Raw genomic sequence first — 16,184 nt, forward strand, 5'->3', positions numbered from 1 at the left:
TACTTTTTCCAATTTAGTATTTTTTTATTTAAAGTATTGTCACCTTTTTTATTTATAAAATAAATGCAAATGTTCTTCTTTATTCTTCTTCTTCTTCTCGTTATTATTATTCTTTTGCTGAGTAGTAGTAAGCGTGACATTATTTAGTCATTAGACAGCCATAGTCTACGGGTAGCTGTCTAGATGAACTAGTTAAGTGGACATGTATAAATTTAAAAAAGCATTCAGATCATTTATGTATAGGCAATCAATGTCAGGCAAAACAACACTCTTAACTAAAATAATTAAAAATTTAGATGAAATGTTTGTGGAAAATACGAAAAAAGTCTACTATTGCTCTAGTATTTGGCAGGAGTCATATGATAAAATAAAAGCAATTGCTGCCACGATAGGGTTGGTGCAGATACAATTCATACAGGGACTTGATGTTTTCAGCATTATTGAACAAAACTCCTGGTTGATTATTAACGATCTAGCTGAATCTATTGAATAATGGTCCCATTAAATGGTACAGCTGTTTACTGTTCGCTTTCATCACAAAAGGACTTTCATTGTTCATGTTAAACACAATCGCCTTTACCATAGCAAGTGCTTTCGAACAGATTCTTTGAATTGTATTTACTCTGCCCTATGTAGAGCTGTTTGTAATTTTATCTTGTGCCGAGCCCAATAAGAAAATAGACCCATGAGCCCCCACCTGCCTTATATCATAATACACTAATTACCATTCAAGAACCTCTGGCTTCAACCTATAGTATACTAATAAAACTATCACCATGTATCTTCTCGCAGACAAAGATATTCTCGACGCTGTCATTACAGGATATCCCACCAATACCACTAACAAGACATATTATTTTCTATCATGACACTTAAGAAACTACATGAAAATAGACATTTGTTTTCAGATCTAAGCACTTCAAAACCTCTACTCAGGAAAGCAATACTCAAACACAGTATTGAAAACGATTTCATTAATCTAATATCCGAACTTTGTTTAAATTTGATCGAGGGTAATGTTCAAGTGCCAGAAGTAGTTAAGCAACAGGTAAAGCAACATCGTTCCATTGTACGTACAGTGGCCTCTAAAAAGAAAGTAAAGAATTTCAAGAGAAAACGACTTCTTCAGGCGGGTGGTAGCTTTTTCACACTTTTACTGCCAATAAGTGCAGGTCTTGTAGACAGTTTTCTCTAAAGAGAGAGAGAATGGAAAAGCCCTATAAATTGACTCCAATAAAACTTGCTCTCTCGACCGTCGAACACTTTGAGAACAATCTGAGTAAAGTCCTTGACAATGAGAATATTGAGGATGATAAAACACTGCTTTTACTTCAAGATGCACTTCGTCGAGTGGACAAACACAAGTCCTATCGCTTAAAGCCTACTGCTGCTGCTGCTGACCCCAAGAAAGAATCATCTCCTCAGCATTCTGCTGGTGCTGCTGTAACACAATTGAAGAAGGAATATTTGTATTCTATTTTATTTAAATTTGTAAATATACGCCCCTAAAAATAGCTTGAAAAATTAACACGACTCCTACCCTATCTCTTGGAACGTGATCATATTCAAGTTGAGAGCAAAGGGGAAGGGATTATAATTCGGGGCAAGAGCTATAATCTACTTGATTTAATCTATGATATGGTTACAAATCGTAAAGGACTATTATCATTTGACACTCATCTATAAAACTTTCTAAATACATTAAACTTCCCCAAAAGTATTATTGGCAATAGACAAATTCTAAAAAAATTAAATGAACATGCATCATCGTCATCATCATCATCAACAACAACATTGACACCATTAAAAAAAAATGAACTTGAAGAAGAAGATTTTAAATCAATTTTGGAAAATACTAGCACACCGCTGATAGCTAGACAAAAGCGAAGACGTATCAAGTCATCATCACCACCACCACCACCAACGGCCAGTATACAGCAGGGTAGCGGACGTTACACAACGTGTTTACGTTCAAAATGGTTGAATTTCTGAAAGGTGTTTATGAAAATATTGGTGAGGTGGGGAGTTTAAGGTCCCTCACAACTCTTTCCAAAGTCACTGGTATTCGCACTAAAAATGTACAACACTATCTACAAAATGAATTAAGTTACACTCTGCATAGAAATCATAGATTTCGTGCCAATCAATATCGAAAAACTAAATCATTTTACCCATTGCATATAATGCAAGCAGATCTCCTCACTCTAGATGAGCTTCAAAGACGTCAAAATACACCATACAATTACATTCTACTATCACTCAGTGTTTATAGTCGCTATGAATAAGCAATTTAAGTGAGATAGCCGAGAGGAGTTTAAGTTTATCGGGCAATTAAAAGTAGTCTCCAAGATGAGTCTTTTAGCAAATCTCAATCTGATCGTGGCAGTGACGTTTTTAATCAACATGTTGCAAGGCAACTAGAGAAGTATAGTAAACTGCTGTATCATAGGCACAGTCTTATAAAGGCTGCAATAGCCTAACGATTGATAAGAACGATTTGAATTTTAACTTTAAGATTTTGTATACTGAAAAATACACAGGGTTTTATTCGTGATCTGGGTAAAATAATATTGATCTATAATCAGAGACCTCATCGATCGATGTCCCACTCTACACCAATGGAAATTCATCAGTCTGATGATGATACAATTGACACCTTTCTTAAACAGTATTCCAATGAATCGTCGGCTGTGAAGAAGAAGAAAAATAAATTCAGGGTCGGTGATACGGTTCGAATTAATAGAACAACTAATGTTTTTGAAAAGGGGAATTACTTATGGTCCACAGAACTTTTTAAGGTGGCAAAAATCCTAGACCCTACACCCATAACTTATCGTTTGCGTGATACCAAAGATGAAGAGATTCTCGGTGGCTTTTATGACTATGAATTGCAAAAAGTTAAAAATTCCAGTGAAATCTATCAAATTGAAAAGATATTAAAGAGACGTACTCGTGGGGGTAAGAAACAGTTACTTGTTCGATGGCTAGGATACAACTCTAAGTTTGATTCTTGGATTGGTGTTGAAGATGTTGACAATGCCCCATGATTTCTATGTAACATTCATGTCCAACTTTTGTGATCCTCTTTACAATGACTTGAATACGACAAGTGATTTTTGGACAAAACTCTCCCCCGCCGTCAAATTTGACGGTGCGTATGAAGTTGCTCTCGTCGACTGTATTTTTAAAAATACCTATGACATCCTGAGAAAGGATCGTAAATATGAAATAAAAATACGACCGTTTGAATTCGGTGATGAAGGTGCAATGTCAACTTTTGACTCTAATCAGTACCCTATTGCTAACATCCCCTACAGGGAATACAATAACATGAATGAACTGTGTCGAGTTATCAAAAAAAAAATTGCAAGTCGAAAAAAGGGCGGTTTCACTTTCAATTACTCGACTGAACAAAGGAGAATTTATATTACCAATCCATATGAGAATGAAAGAATGTTCCTCAATGAAAATTTACGTGAGGTTCTTGGTTTTAAAAAACGTATTATTAAGACAGAAAATTTCAGTGGTAGTGACCATGTTATCTATGCAGACTATTCACCCAGCTTCTCCACGGACACTTGTATATTTCTCTACGCTTCATTTGTGGAAACATCTCGGGATGGTAATTCAAATGTTCCCCTCCTACGAGTTCTTGAACGAAAAACCAATCAAGAACATGTTCACCACTACAATATAAAGCATCTTCAGTATAGTCCCGTAAACACTTCCTATTTGTAACTCTGTCAGTTAACACTAAGAACTTAATTTGGTTATCAAATAGCAATTTCAAAAGGCTTAGCAGTGATTACATGTCATTTTCGACCCATTGTCAACGACAACGACGGTACAATAACCTAAGAAATGAACAATAGAAGAACTCCATTTGTTTGTCCCGATATTGACTGTTATGTTGGTGCTTTGAGTCCACGTCAAATAGGCAATGGATTGGACTACTACACGGGGCGTACTACAATGTCTGGCTATGGTCTTGGTAGCTGGTTTGCTAGGCTATTTCGTTCTGCACTACCCTTTGCCAGAAAATATCTTGTACCTGCTGCATCAAATTTTGCTGCCTCCACACTACAGGACTGGGGGTCGGGCAAGAATTTCAAGGAGAGTGTTAAGGAAAATATTAGATCTTCAGCAAGAGCCGTTGGTGAACAATTAAAATCTCGACAAAATGGGGAGGGATTGAAAAGGATGCGTTCACTTCATTCACTCATCAGTCTCCAGCCAGGCAGGAAGCATAGGACATCAACAAGGACGTTGATAAATAAAACAACGAAGTCCAATAAGCAACAGAAGAAGAAGAAAAAGAAAAAGATTGTTAGATCAAAGAAGGATTTCTTCTCTTAAGATGACTTATCTCCCCCACAAGGAGTCATATCCATCAATCAGGTCCTCATTGAATCTATTCAATGCTGAAAATGTTGATGTCAGTGTCAAGTATGGCTACTATGAACAATTTCACCCTCAACAACACCTCTCGGAAAATATACACTTTCAAATATTTTCCAATGAAGACTATTTCATTGATTTGTCATCAACATTTATTGATTTAAATGTTGTGGTGAAGAAAAAGTTAGATAATAAAACTCAAAATGCCGGCGATGTTCTCTCCTATGAAAATTGTATTCTAAACAAACTATTCAAACAAATTAATTTATTTATTAATGGAACATTGGTTATCATAAGAAATAATTTATCCAACTCTGCAAGCTACATACAATTTATGATTATGACGCCAAAGGCGTACAAGGAGATGAGAGGACAATCACTGGGCTATGAATATCGAACAGGTGTTGATACTGATGGTGAGTTGACTACTGCAGTGACCCAGGAGTATCATCTAGTTGGAAAATTAAATCATGAGATATTCAATATATCCCAATGGCTACCCCCCAATGTCAAGATTGACATAAAGCTACAGATGGCACCATCGAATTTTATTTTGAGAAAAACACTTCCTGCAGCACCCGATGCAAATGTAATTATCACGTCGGCAATTCTCCACGTCCGAAAACAACAGGTTATGAGCTCGGTTGCATTGGCAGTGGAAAAGCTAAGAGCCAATGGCAACAACATTAAACTTCTTGTCCCCCATACAATCACCAATCAACGTCACATCGCCACCGGCTCTCGTAGCTATAGCGATTCATCATTTATCAATGGAGAAATCCCATCAAAATTGGCTTTGGCCTTTGTGAAGAGTGGGAGTGCCGTTGGATCCTGGACTGAATCTCCCCATGATTTTAATTTTTTCGGTCTATCTAGCCTCGTGTGCAAAGTAAATGGTATTCCACTGCACAGTCTATCGTTTGACAAAAAATACCATAAAACTTTGTACCGGTTGGCCATGCAATCGCTGAATCAGGAATTTAAACTATTTCAAAATGAAATAGCCGATGTAACGTTTTCAAAAAATCATGGAGTAATTATTTTGGACTTGTCTGGGACTCAGGATATGACTATAGTACGAACAGGGAATGTACGTTTAGAGTGTACATTTGCCAATGCTCTGACGGAGAGTATTACGCTAATATCACTGAGTCAATTTGAAACCTTTTGGGAAATCACACCCGACGGCAGTGTTCTGCTAGATCTTGCACAATGAACACAAACCAGATAATTAACGTATTTAGTATGGATCCGTACATGTCCCAGGACAATTCCTAGTGCATACCCTCGGACTTCATTGAAAAAATTCCAAGTGTTAACAATATCCTGATCATTGTTAATAGCAGTCCATCTGACTATGCAGACAGGCCAGTAGTGATGACACTTTCAAAAATCAAAGACCGCTGAATTTTTTGATCATCTAGGCCTATCATATAAATTTTACGTACCATACATTATAAGATATATTGATAGCAGTAGTAAAGCTATTATTCAAAATCTTCGAAAAGTACAGTATTTAACGACTAGGACATGCGGCTTTCATGCTCTACTCTTTTTCTTGTTCAGATGTCGTGGCTCCACCTACAAGCAGTTTCTCAACATCTACGTTGACTTACCTCAATTGAACGACTTTCTAGTGGAGAATATACTTACAAGTTTATTTAATATTTATTTTTGTGCCCTAATAATAAAATGTTCTAAATATGTTTGTTAAATTTTTTATTAATAAAAAAAAAATATATACATGATAAAAAAACGACTTTTCTACTCTTTAGGTTTCATCCACTACTAGGTATTTGTCGACAACAACTAGTGCAGGTAGATTATCTGAATTCACAGTATACTGATTCTGATGTAGTGCAATGTCAAGGTCACATTTTCTACAGTAGAGTGTGACTTCACTCTTGTCATATCTCTTTGTATAGTCAATGATACTATTCTCATTCATTCTATAGAATTCACATGTTTCAATTTGCGTATTTGAAGTAATATCACAAACAGTGTCCTCAAGTGTCGAATCATATTCTTTCACAGCCAAATAAAAATCAGTGGGCTTATAAACATAACACCCATTGTCTTCACAACGATGACGTAGAAACCATATTCTTTTGTTGTTCCAACAGTTTAATCGTTGACCCGGTTCCTCCTCCCAGAACAATCTAAAACCACGACGATACCAATCTCGTAGAAATAAACTAAAATCCCGGTTAGGATTCTTTCCAATCATACCGGGATATGTATTTTCCCGCTGCTTACATTTATCATAATGACAATTGGAGCATAGGTGGCCTCTAGGATGAGATTCGCATACCTCTTCAAGACAGAACTTGCATCCTTTAATTTGTATAACATATCCTCTGTGCAATTTACACGGGTTGCATAATCTACACTTTTCATCATACTCCACAGTCATTGTGTAATTCTCACATGATGACTAACTGCCTTGTGTATAAATACATAAATAATATTTATTAAAAATTTTTTAGAGTTTTGTCACTCTCGCTATAACAATTAAACATATCTAGCAACAAAAAAAAAATGTCTGAGAGAGAGAGAGGAGTCAGTAATACTAGAGCACCAAAATTACTATGAAAAAAGGTCATATATTTCTAAAAACTAGAGTTTAAAATTATATCGATAAAGTAATTGTTCCGTTTCGTTATAAATCAATCAATAAATTGTTTAAATGAATTTTTACAACAATATAGAAGCTTCATACAATAGTCTAATGATGTGGAATCAGTTTTCATTATATCGAAAAGCATTCCCCGAGAAAATATCTTCCTTTGAATAGACAACTCTAGAAAATCATCATATAGAATCAAACGTTTGTCCATAGGAACTAGATTCCTCATTTTTAGCTCTTTCTCGAATCTATCCATTTTTTTTTTTTTTTATTCCTAAATATCTCAAAACCAACTTCCGACTAATCATAATTTATTTTTTATAATCTATTAAATATACGCATGTCTACTATAGAAAGAAAAAAAAATACCATTGATTTATAAACATTTTTATTGAAAAAAATTACAATAATAATATTCACTGGTGCATTTTGTTCTCATCAATATATTTCGATAGGACATCTAATGCTGACCGAAGTTTATTTATATGGAGAATATTTACTTTTCCAGCAAAACACAGTTGTTCCTCCTGCTTAAATTTGCTTAATGATATCACATATCTCGCGTACATAATGTCCCATTCAAGACATAGTCTACACCCAGCGGTTATTTCCACAGCTACATTAGGTACTCGTATATCGCTGCTGCTGCTGCTGTCGGTTACATAATTAATCTTCAATAGTGTAAATGTACCAATAATTTTTTTTTTTTCACTAATATCCTTGCAAATAAAATATTATATTTGAATTAAAGTATCTTACTAATATTAATTTTAAAGAAAAATATTAATTTTATTAAAATAATAATCACCAATCAAGCTATACTCGTTCTTCTTGGCAAAAGGTGTAATGACCTGTAGAATAGGACTACCAGAAAAACCTGTTTGGTACGGGCACGTACGCAAAGTATATACCATCAAGCAAATTCCATATGATTTTTCAAATTACTATAGAAATGATACCTCTTTGCTAATGACCCTGGTAACCCCAATTCGTTTAAAGTACACACGCATATCCATGCCTCAGGCTTGTGTACGTGAAACTGTAGTGTATATGGTGCATATGGAGTATAACACCCCTGAAATCACTGGTGAAAGTACTAGATAGGTTACTACTTTTATTAAAGTTATAAGAGCAAAAATATTTATATTTTTTTCAGTAAAGTGTGAATTTTGTTCTGGCCTTGAGAAGGCATCGGGATTTTGAGCCCAACTTATGTTAATTTCTGCTCGTTTTTAGTTTGACTCGGTTATTTATTGTAATTTCTGTTCGTTTTGGGTTTCATTTATTTATCGATGCAGATTTGTGGTAGTTTCACGCTTGGTAGATTATTTTATTTTATTTTTGCTCATTTTTTGTTTAATGGAGTTCTTTACTTTTCTTTGAAAAACTTAAGTTTGTGGAAAAGTTTTTTTTTAATTAATTAGAACAATAAGACGCTTTTTTAAAAGTACTTAAAAAACTCCTACGTTACTTTTTCCCAAACTCATCTGATCAAAAATTTGAGAGAGCCATTTTGATCAGTATAGTTGAAAGGTCGATCATTCATGCCTCTGGGGATGAAACGACCCTGCAAGTCCCTCGGAAAAGTGTAGTAAGTTTTGAAATTTGTCCTGTGTTTACATATAGTATTTATTATTGGAAAGTAGACATTCTTTGGGGAGGATGATTTTTCTGTAAGGAAAATTTTCTGCAGGGGGGGGGGTGTTCCCAACAGGAGAATTTATCGTGGGGAGGGAAGTTTACAGGGATGAACTTTCAAAGGGAAACTATATTTGGGGGAATTTATCGGAATTCTGATACGAAATTCATTTTATTTTACCCACTTTATTTTGCCAATTCAACATTTGAAGATATTCCGGGGAAATAGCCAAGGTAAAATTTTCAAAGGGGTGGAAGTTGTCAGGTAGATATTACCGTGTTGGGGTGGGTTGATTTTCCACTGGAGAGATTTCCCATGGGAGAACTTCACGTGGGAGAAACCTTCCGTTGAGACAAAAACTTTCCACAGAAGGAAGATTTCCGGTATGATTTGAAAACGATTAGAAATTAAAAGAAAAACAAGTTTTTTTTTTCAAACGAAAATAGGCTAAAAATAATTTTCCTGTTGGAATTGTCTGCAAGTTTTTTTATGGAGAATTTTTTTAGCAGGGATAGAATTGCCTGGGGCAAGAAGGATCTTACGCGGGAGAAACTTTCCAATGAGGAATTCTCTTGGGGGGGGGGGGGAGAGATTGTCCATGGAGAGAAAAGGTGTATTTTCTGGCGTTATTTGAAAAACCATCAGAAAATAAATAAAAAAACAAATTTTTTCAACGCAAAGTAATGAGCAGCATTAAAACAAACAGAAATTATCCCGTATACGAGGGTGGATCCCCTCCTCAATACCTCACTCTTACGATAATTTTAACTTTTTGTACCAATTATTTGAAAACAACTCCTGAAACAAAAGAGCCCTTTAATTAGTCAGGAGATTTTTCAAAATACAAAAAAAAACTTTGACGTGAAGAGCGAGGTATTGAGGAGGGGTTTTCCCCTTATATATGGTGAAGTTTATGTTTTTTTTAAAGTTTTATCACTGAAAGGCTGAACCAATTCTCAGGAGAAAATATTGACATATTGCTGATTTGAATAGTAAAAAATAGACAGTAGCTTATTTTTCTTTATCCTGAGCCCGAGTAATTCCAAATCAGGATTTATGTAGGCTAATGTTCATTCTCGTAATGAAAGTCTTTTTATTTTGTTTAAAATTTGGAAAAAAAAGTTGCAAAATACTCCTTAATTGCAAATTTCGTAATTGAATTTTGTCAAACCCTAAAGTTAATCTGAGCAAAAACTTATCAGAAATATCGAAATCAAATGTAAAACTATCGATGTATCGTTAATCAAAATATCACCCAACACTAACTTTTACCTTTATGGTACTATATGGCTCATTTTCCACTTTACTAAAATATAAAAAAAAGAAGTGGGGGGTCATTTTTTATATATCTGTTGGAAAGCTAATTTGTTGTTGTTTTTATTTTCAGTGGGATAATTTGTATTTTCAATTAAAATATTCTAAAAAGTTTTTTTGATTTCTGGATGGGGTACCCCTATTCTTCCCCTAAAGGGCTGCCTGTGGTTATGCTATTTTTTTTTTCATCCTCTTATAAAATTTTTTTATTAAAGAATGCATTTTTAAAAATTATTGGAAAACAAAAAGATTGCCCTACTCCCCTTGAGTATTGATAAATACATTGTTCTGCCATTCTCTTAATTATTGCTAATAGGTTCAGTTCAACTATCATCTTGAGAAACATGTCCTGTACTAATTACAGTTACAGAACACATGAAGAACAATTCTTATTTGTCTTTAGGGCGGTCTCAGCCAGTCACCCGCTCAGGGGGTGGACATATACAACCACCCTCTTGGTTCATTCCAGTGGGAGTAATTTGTCATCATTAATTTGAATTGTGGTCTCAGCTTTGACAAGCAATTGAAAAGGAAACATTATATTTAATATTTGTGATTTATAGAACCAATATAAAGAAATAAATGTTATATTTTTAGAATCAGCAGACAATCAGCTTTCTGTTAGTATGTAAAAAAAAACCTGAAACACTGAAAGGATATATACATTAAAATAGGATAATTGGTATTTCCGGAAAGAGGTTCTTGGAGAAAAGTCAATAAACTAATAATTTCAAGCGTTTAATCTAGAAAAATTTTAGTAATAACTATATTGATGCATAGCTTAGATTCTTAGCTATTCATTGATAGGCTATGTACAATTCTTCTCAATTCCTCTTTGGTAACAAGATGTGAGGGTTTTAGTTTTATATAATTTTGCTCAATCGGATACTTGTCTTTTACCCTACCTTTGGGGTCCTTTTAAGGGCTCAAGATGCAATTAGCCCCAGAAGCAATTACTGAATTATGGAAGAGCATAAAAAAAGGCATCAAATGACATTTTCACTTTCATCCTAGCTAAATTATATAGCCAACTACTAGCTTACCAAAGTGAAACTTTGCAAAATAAATCTTCTGCTTAAATAAAGTACAACAAAACTGTTTTTAGTTTCAAAATTCTGCTCAATCCCAATATTAAAAAAATTTAAAGATCTGCAAATACATTTCCTAAATTTAGAGGGGAAAAAAACATTGATATAGCTTAAAATTCTACTCAAATAACAGGAATTGCATTTTCTGAACTAAAGCAAGAGAAAAAGAACCTGATAAATAAAAATTAAGGTAAAATGCTGCTTTGTTAAAATTGCAATCAGTATAGACCTGTCCAGTAGGCAAATTTGTAAGACTTAGAAATCAGAAGAGGGTTAACATAGAAGCTTGACAATACCTTCCCAGAGCATTTTTTAGACCTTGGAATCATTGCTGAAAGTTTCATTTTCTTAACCTAACCCCTTTCCAAAATAGCAAAAAGTAGCTAAACTAGAATTTTACTGTGTATTTATGCTATATCCAATTGTTTTTGTCACAGATTCAATTTTATGCCCCATATGGACCCTCAAAAATGATACCCTTTTCTCTTATTTTAGATATGGGTTGTATACCTTTGTTAGCATCACTCTTGTTTAAACTGGATTCCGTGTAAATTGAATTGAGGTTAAAATTCTAGATAAGCTACTTTTTGCTATTTTGGAAAGGCGTTAGGTTAAGAAGATGAGACTTTCAAGGATGGATCTGAAAACTAAATTATGTCCTTGGGGTATGTATTTTGAACCTACTTCCACTCCTCCCTCTAGAGGACTCTGACCTTAGTTGAGCTTAAAAAAAAAATTGTTATAAAAGTGAAACCTTGATAAATAGATATTCTACTTAAATAAAGTACAGTAAAAGTATTTCCAGCTTCACAACTTTGCTTAATCCCAATTTATTTGTTATGTTTCAAAGATCTTCAAAATACATTTCCAAAATTTAGAAGAAATCCATTGATATGGATTTTTCCTTTGAGAAATAGAAATCCTTTGAAGATTTCTTCTTTATTTGAGAAATCCAGGTGACAAGTCAATATTAGGTAACCAAAAGATTAATCAGGTGGAGAGCTCACTTACTCTGGTAGTATTATTAGTGAAGATGGTGGGAGCAGTGAAGATATTAAGTAGCCAAGGCTCAGGGTGTTTTTTCACAGTTGAAAAAAGTTTGGAAGAATAGGAACATAAGTTTGCAAACAAAGATTATAATATTTGAAGTTACAGTGATGATATTGGTCAAGTAAGGTTCTGAAGCATTATTGCTCCTAAAACAGATGAAGATGAGAGAAAGGTTGAGAATGTTAGGGAACTTACTGCAGATGAAGGGTGACAGATTGCTGAAGAATATTCCTTTTGGCCAATTGTCTTGGGCTAAATGGAAAGCAGGTCATCTGCTTGCCATTATAATATATTCAGAAGGAGCTTCAATAAAGGCATTAAGTGTTATATTCACTATATTTGTTGGTCATTTTTGTGAACTGCTCAATTTTTTTCAAAAGAAACACCCCCTAAAGAAATTGAGAAAACAACTTCAACCTCACTGATTTCCCTTTCCTTTCCTTCACAATGCTTAAAGTATGGTAGTGCTATTTGTTTAGTTTTATCCAGAAATAGTTGCAACACCCCACATAACTTTTTCCAATCAAAAAATTTTTCATGGATTTTGAATTTTCTGAAAGGTATGCAATTTTATAACTAACTAGATGAAATTTTGTTTAGTTATGAGAGATAGCCTAATTTATTTTTAAAATGTTTTATTTTTAACATTAAAAATCATCTTTTCTTTAATCTGACAGTGCACAGTGGTGGTTTTCTGGTCTAAACACACCTATTTATTGACACAGTTGCTTTTTTCTTATATCTAAATGGAAAACCAGCTGGAAACTGTTGACTATGCTATGGCTCTGCCACAATTTTTTTTTCTCCTTTTTTTCCCTTTTTTAAGTTTGAGTAATTATTTGTGTTTTAAAATGACCCGTTCAATTTCAACTTATGTTTGAGTTTGTAGTTAATTCTTTTTACTTTAGTCTATGTATTTTTCTTAACCTAGCAAAGGTCTAACCTGAAAAAGTTTTAGACCTTTTTTTACATTTGCAAAGTTTGTCTTTTTTCTAGATTTGAATCAGATGATTTTAAGATGATTACTTTTAATTTGGAAAACTTAAAAAAAAGTTTTGCATAAGAAACACAAATCAAAACCACCTATTATCTCTCATAATTTGTATAAAGCAGCACATGAAATTCTACCCTCCCCATTGATATATTTTTGAATAATATCTTTGTTTGTTTTTTTCTCTCTCTCTCTTTGAGCTTGTAGTTTATTCTTATTTCTAAAAGTATATTTTTAGTAGATTTTTTCATAGCTAATCCAAAAAGTATAGTAATTAGTAAACATGTTTGTTTTATTTTAGAATATCTTAATTGCCTGTTGAGTGATTTTTAAACCTAATAAAGAGTGAACCTTGGCCTATAATTACTGAAACTGAAAAATCTATAGTTACATTGATCCACAAAGATCATTCTTCAATTTCCCAATAACAAATACTATAAGTTAACAATAGGGAAATTGTATAACTTACAGCCTTTTCTTCAGGGAGTGTTCACTATCCCTAAAGATACAGCTATTGGACTTTTTAACTATGCAGAATCAAAATTGTGTCAAAATTCAGATTGGACACCTTTGGGGAAAAAGTGTTGTAGTGGTTGCCCTCTAATCTTTTTGGTCAGATAAAAAAGGCACTGAAACTTTGTTATCATTCAAATAAACTGTTTCTCAATCATCTAGGTCCATTGGCTTTGTACCCAAAGAAAAGTAAAAACAACAAGTAAATCTACATCTGTGATCTTTCTTCTTTTAAAAAAAAAATCTGCTTTTTTGCAAATAGGTGTTGGAAACCTCTATAGTAGAGTCCTGTGAAATGCTGGATCTAGTGATGGGATTTTCATTAAGATTGCTTGTCTTTTGGGGGCTAATTCCCACCTTTTTTCAAAAATGTCCTGAAGAAAGCACTAATATATCCAAAATTTGACCTTATTTTGCTCCAAAGTGCAAATTAAGGTAATAGACAAAAGAGTTCCATTCCATTCCCCAATTGAAGCTGTCTCAAAAATAGTATTTGCTTCTCTAAAAATATCCCCCGCCATCAGGGAGGGGGTTCTTTGGCAGAGACAAGAATATTATATTTTGAAAGGGTATTGATATTGAAGTGCTGTGTCCTTCACTTTCTTAGCAACAATCCTCATCAACAGTACACCATGTCTAATCTCAATTCACTGTCAAGAGTAAATTCAAGTTTTAGTCTCCTCAAATGGACCATAAATTGCATTGCTCATCCAAAGTCCTTTCTAAGGCTAATTGTTAGGTCTGTTTTGGATTTTGGAAAAGGACCTACTGCCTTCTTTTGAGAAGTATACTAGTGTAATAAAAGGAGTAATAACTGGAGACTGGAATGCTTGAAGCTGTCAGCACTTGTCTTTAAATGCCACTATTGGGGAATTTTACTCCTTGCTGAACAGGAAATTTTGGCTGAAATAAGTTTCTGTTCCTTTCTCCAACCCAGGCCAATAACTTTGCATATTGAGCCTTCTTAGTTCTTACATATAAAGGATCCTCAAACAAGCTCACCATGCTGATTAAATTCTAATATCTTAATAGTACAAGCAGCAATGTCAAAGGTTACATATGGAAATAAGGCTATGTAACTTAATTTAGTAAATGAGAAGAATAGATTATTAATTGGATCAAAGGACAAGAATTTGCTTAAATTATGATTTTTGAAAATACTTGAGAACACTTAAATTATAATGCCATGCTAAAACATTATTGTACTTCTAATGAATCATTGTAACATCAGACTTCCCTAGGCCAACACAGCTTTGCAGGCTCGTCCTCTATCCCAATCTATTCAAACGCTCCATCTACCCATACCAAAAACTCCCAGTGTTCTTTAAATCCTTCCTTATTACCTTTCCCCATGTTATTTTCTAAATGACCTACTTTTTTTCTGAGCCTAGATGAATGGCCAAAAATTAAGAGTTTTAGCAGTTAGTCATCCTTAATTCAGAAAAAAATGTTCTGGTCTCATCCTTTCTCTTTGGAAGTAGGATGGAACAATATATCTTTCATACAGCATGTTGTTTGGAATATGGCATATCAAACAGGTCAAGGAAATCTTCTCTGTCTTCTGAAGTGCTTACATTTCAGTTTCCACTAAATAGTTTTTGTAGATTGAATCAAATGCCTTTTTATAACAAAAGAATAGACAGGAGTTTGAATTGGGAGAGGACAAATTGACCTTTTGCTCCCCCATGATTTTCAGAAAAATATCCAGAATCAGGAAAATCTTTTGCATTGACTGATCCCTAAGTTGAATATTCTTCATAGAAATCTTACAGTTTACCAGCCAAAAATTAAGCGCACAAGGATCAACCCTTAGGGGTTGAAGCTTGTCTACTATGGGAGATAAAAAATGACAAGTTTTTTAGACCAGCCTTTTGCTTGAATGCGGGTTGTATTTTTTGGATAATTACTACTTTCTTGGCAAGTATTGAAACTTTCTATAAGAAATTTGCAATCACTGGAAGTGAAACTCTTAGCTTCCTACAAATGAAACAGGTCACACTGATCCCTTCACTGCAACATCCCATCAAAAACTTAATAATCAATGTCTGCTTTTTTTTACTTTGTTGGTTATAAAAACAAATTGGGGTTTCACCAGGCAAATGTACCTCACTGTGTTTCAGTGTGTACTTGAATATAGCTTTATTTTGTTACTGAGAGATTTCATTAACTTTACTTCAATTCTTAATGTTTCTTCACAGGTCTCTGTATGATTAATATTTTTATGTTCAAGGCTCCAACATGTGAACATGCGTTTTGTAATACCTGCATTACTGAGTGGCAAACATCAAACCAGACTTGTCCTATAGACAGAACCAATTTAACTATTACTGCTCTGAAGCCGGCTCCAAGGATCCTGAGGAATTTTCTTTCTAGGTATTTATTTATTTCAATATATTGAAAATAATGTACCAAATGATTTTTAAAAGACCTCAGACAGGATGGGTTTTGTGAAGTTTTTTTTTACCTTTATTTTGTTTATTAAAGTTTATATAAAGTTTATTTTTTCATGCTTCCGACCTTGCTTTAAAAAGTGTTAAGGAATGGTTCTTCCAGATAAGTTTTTCA

The 16,184-nt window shown here is 33.9% G+C and overlaps 1 protein-coding gene across 1 annotated transcript in view; it reads left to right on the forward strand.

Annotated features, from left to right (window-relative positions):
* The window catches only part of LOC148945489 (E3 ubiquitin-protein ligase NRDP1-like), a 60,174-nt gene that overhangs the window by 35,044 nt on the left and 8,946 nt on the right, over positions 1-16,184 (forward strand). The window contains exon 2 of the mRNA XM_089099649.1: positions 15,850-15,992. Within this exon, the coding sequence (XP_088955775.1) occupies positions 15,850-15,992 (143 nt within the window). The remainder of the gene's footprint in view (positions 1-15,849; positions 15,993-16,184) is intronic.

Source organism: Artemia sp. Qi Xiang Cuo, chromosome 13 (genome assembly GCF_049724085.1).
Source record: "Artemia sp. Qi Xiang Cuo chromosome 13, ASM4972408v1, whole genome shotgun sequence".
NCBI lineage: Eukaryota > Metazoa > Arthropoda > Branchiopoda > Anostraca > Artemiidae > Artemia > Artemia sp. Qi Xiang Cuo.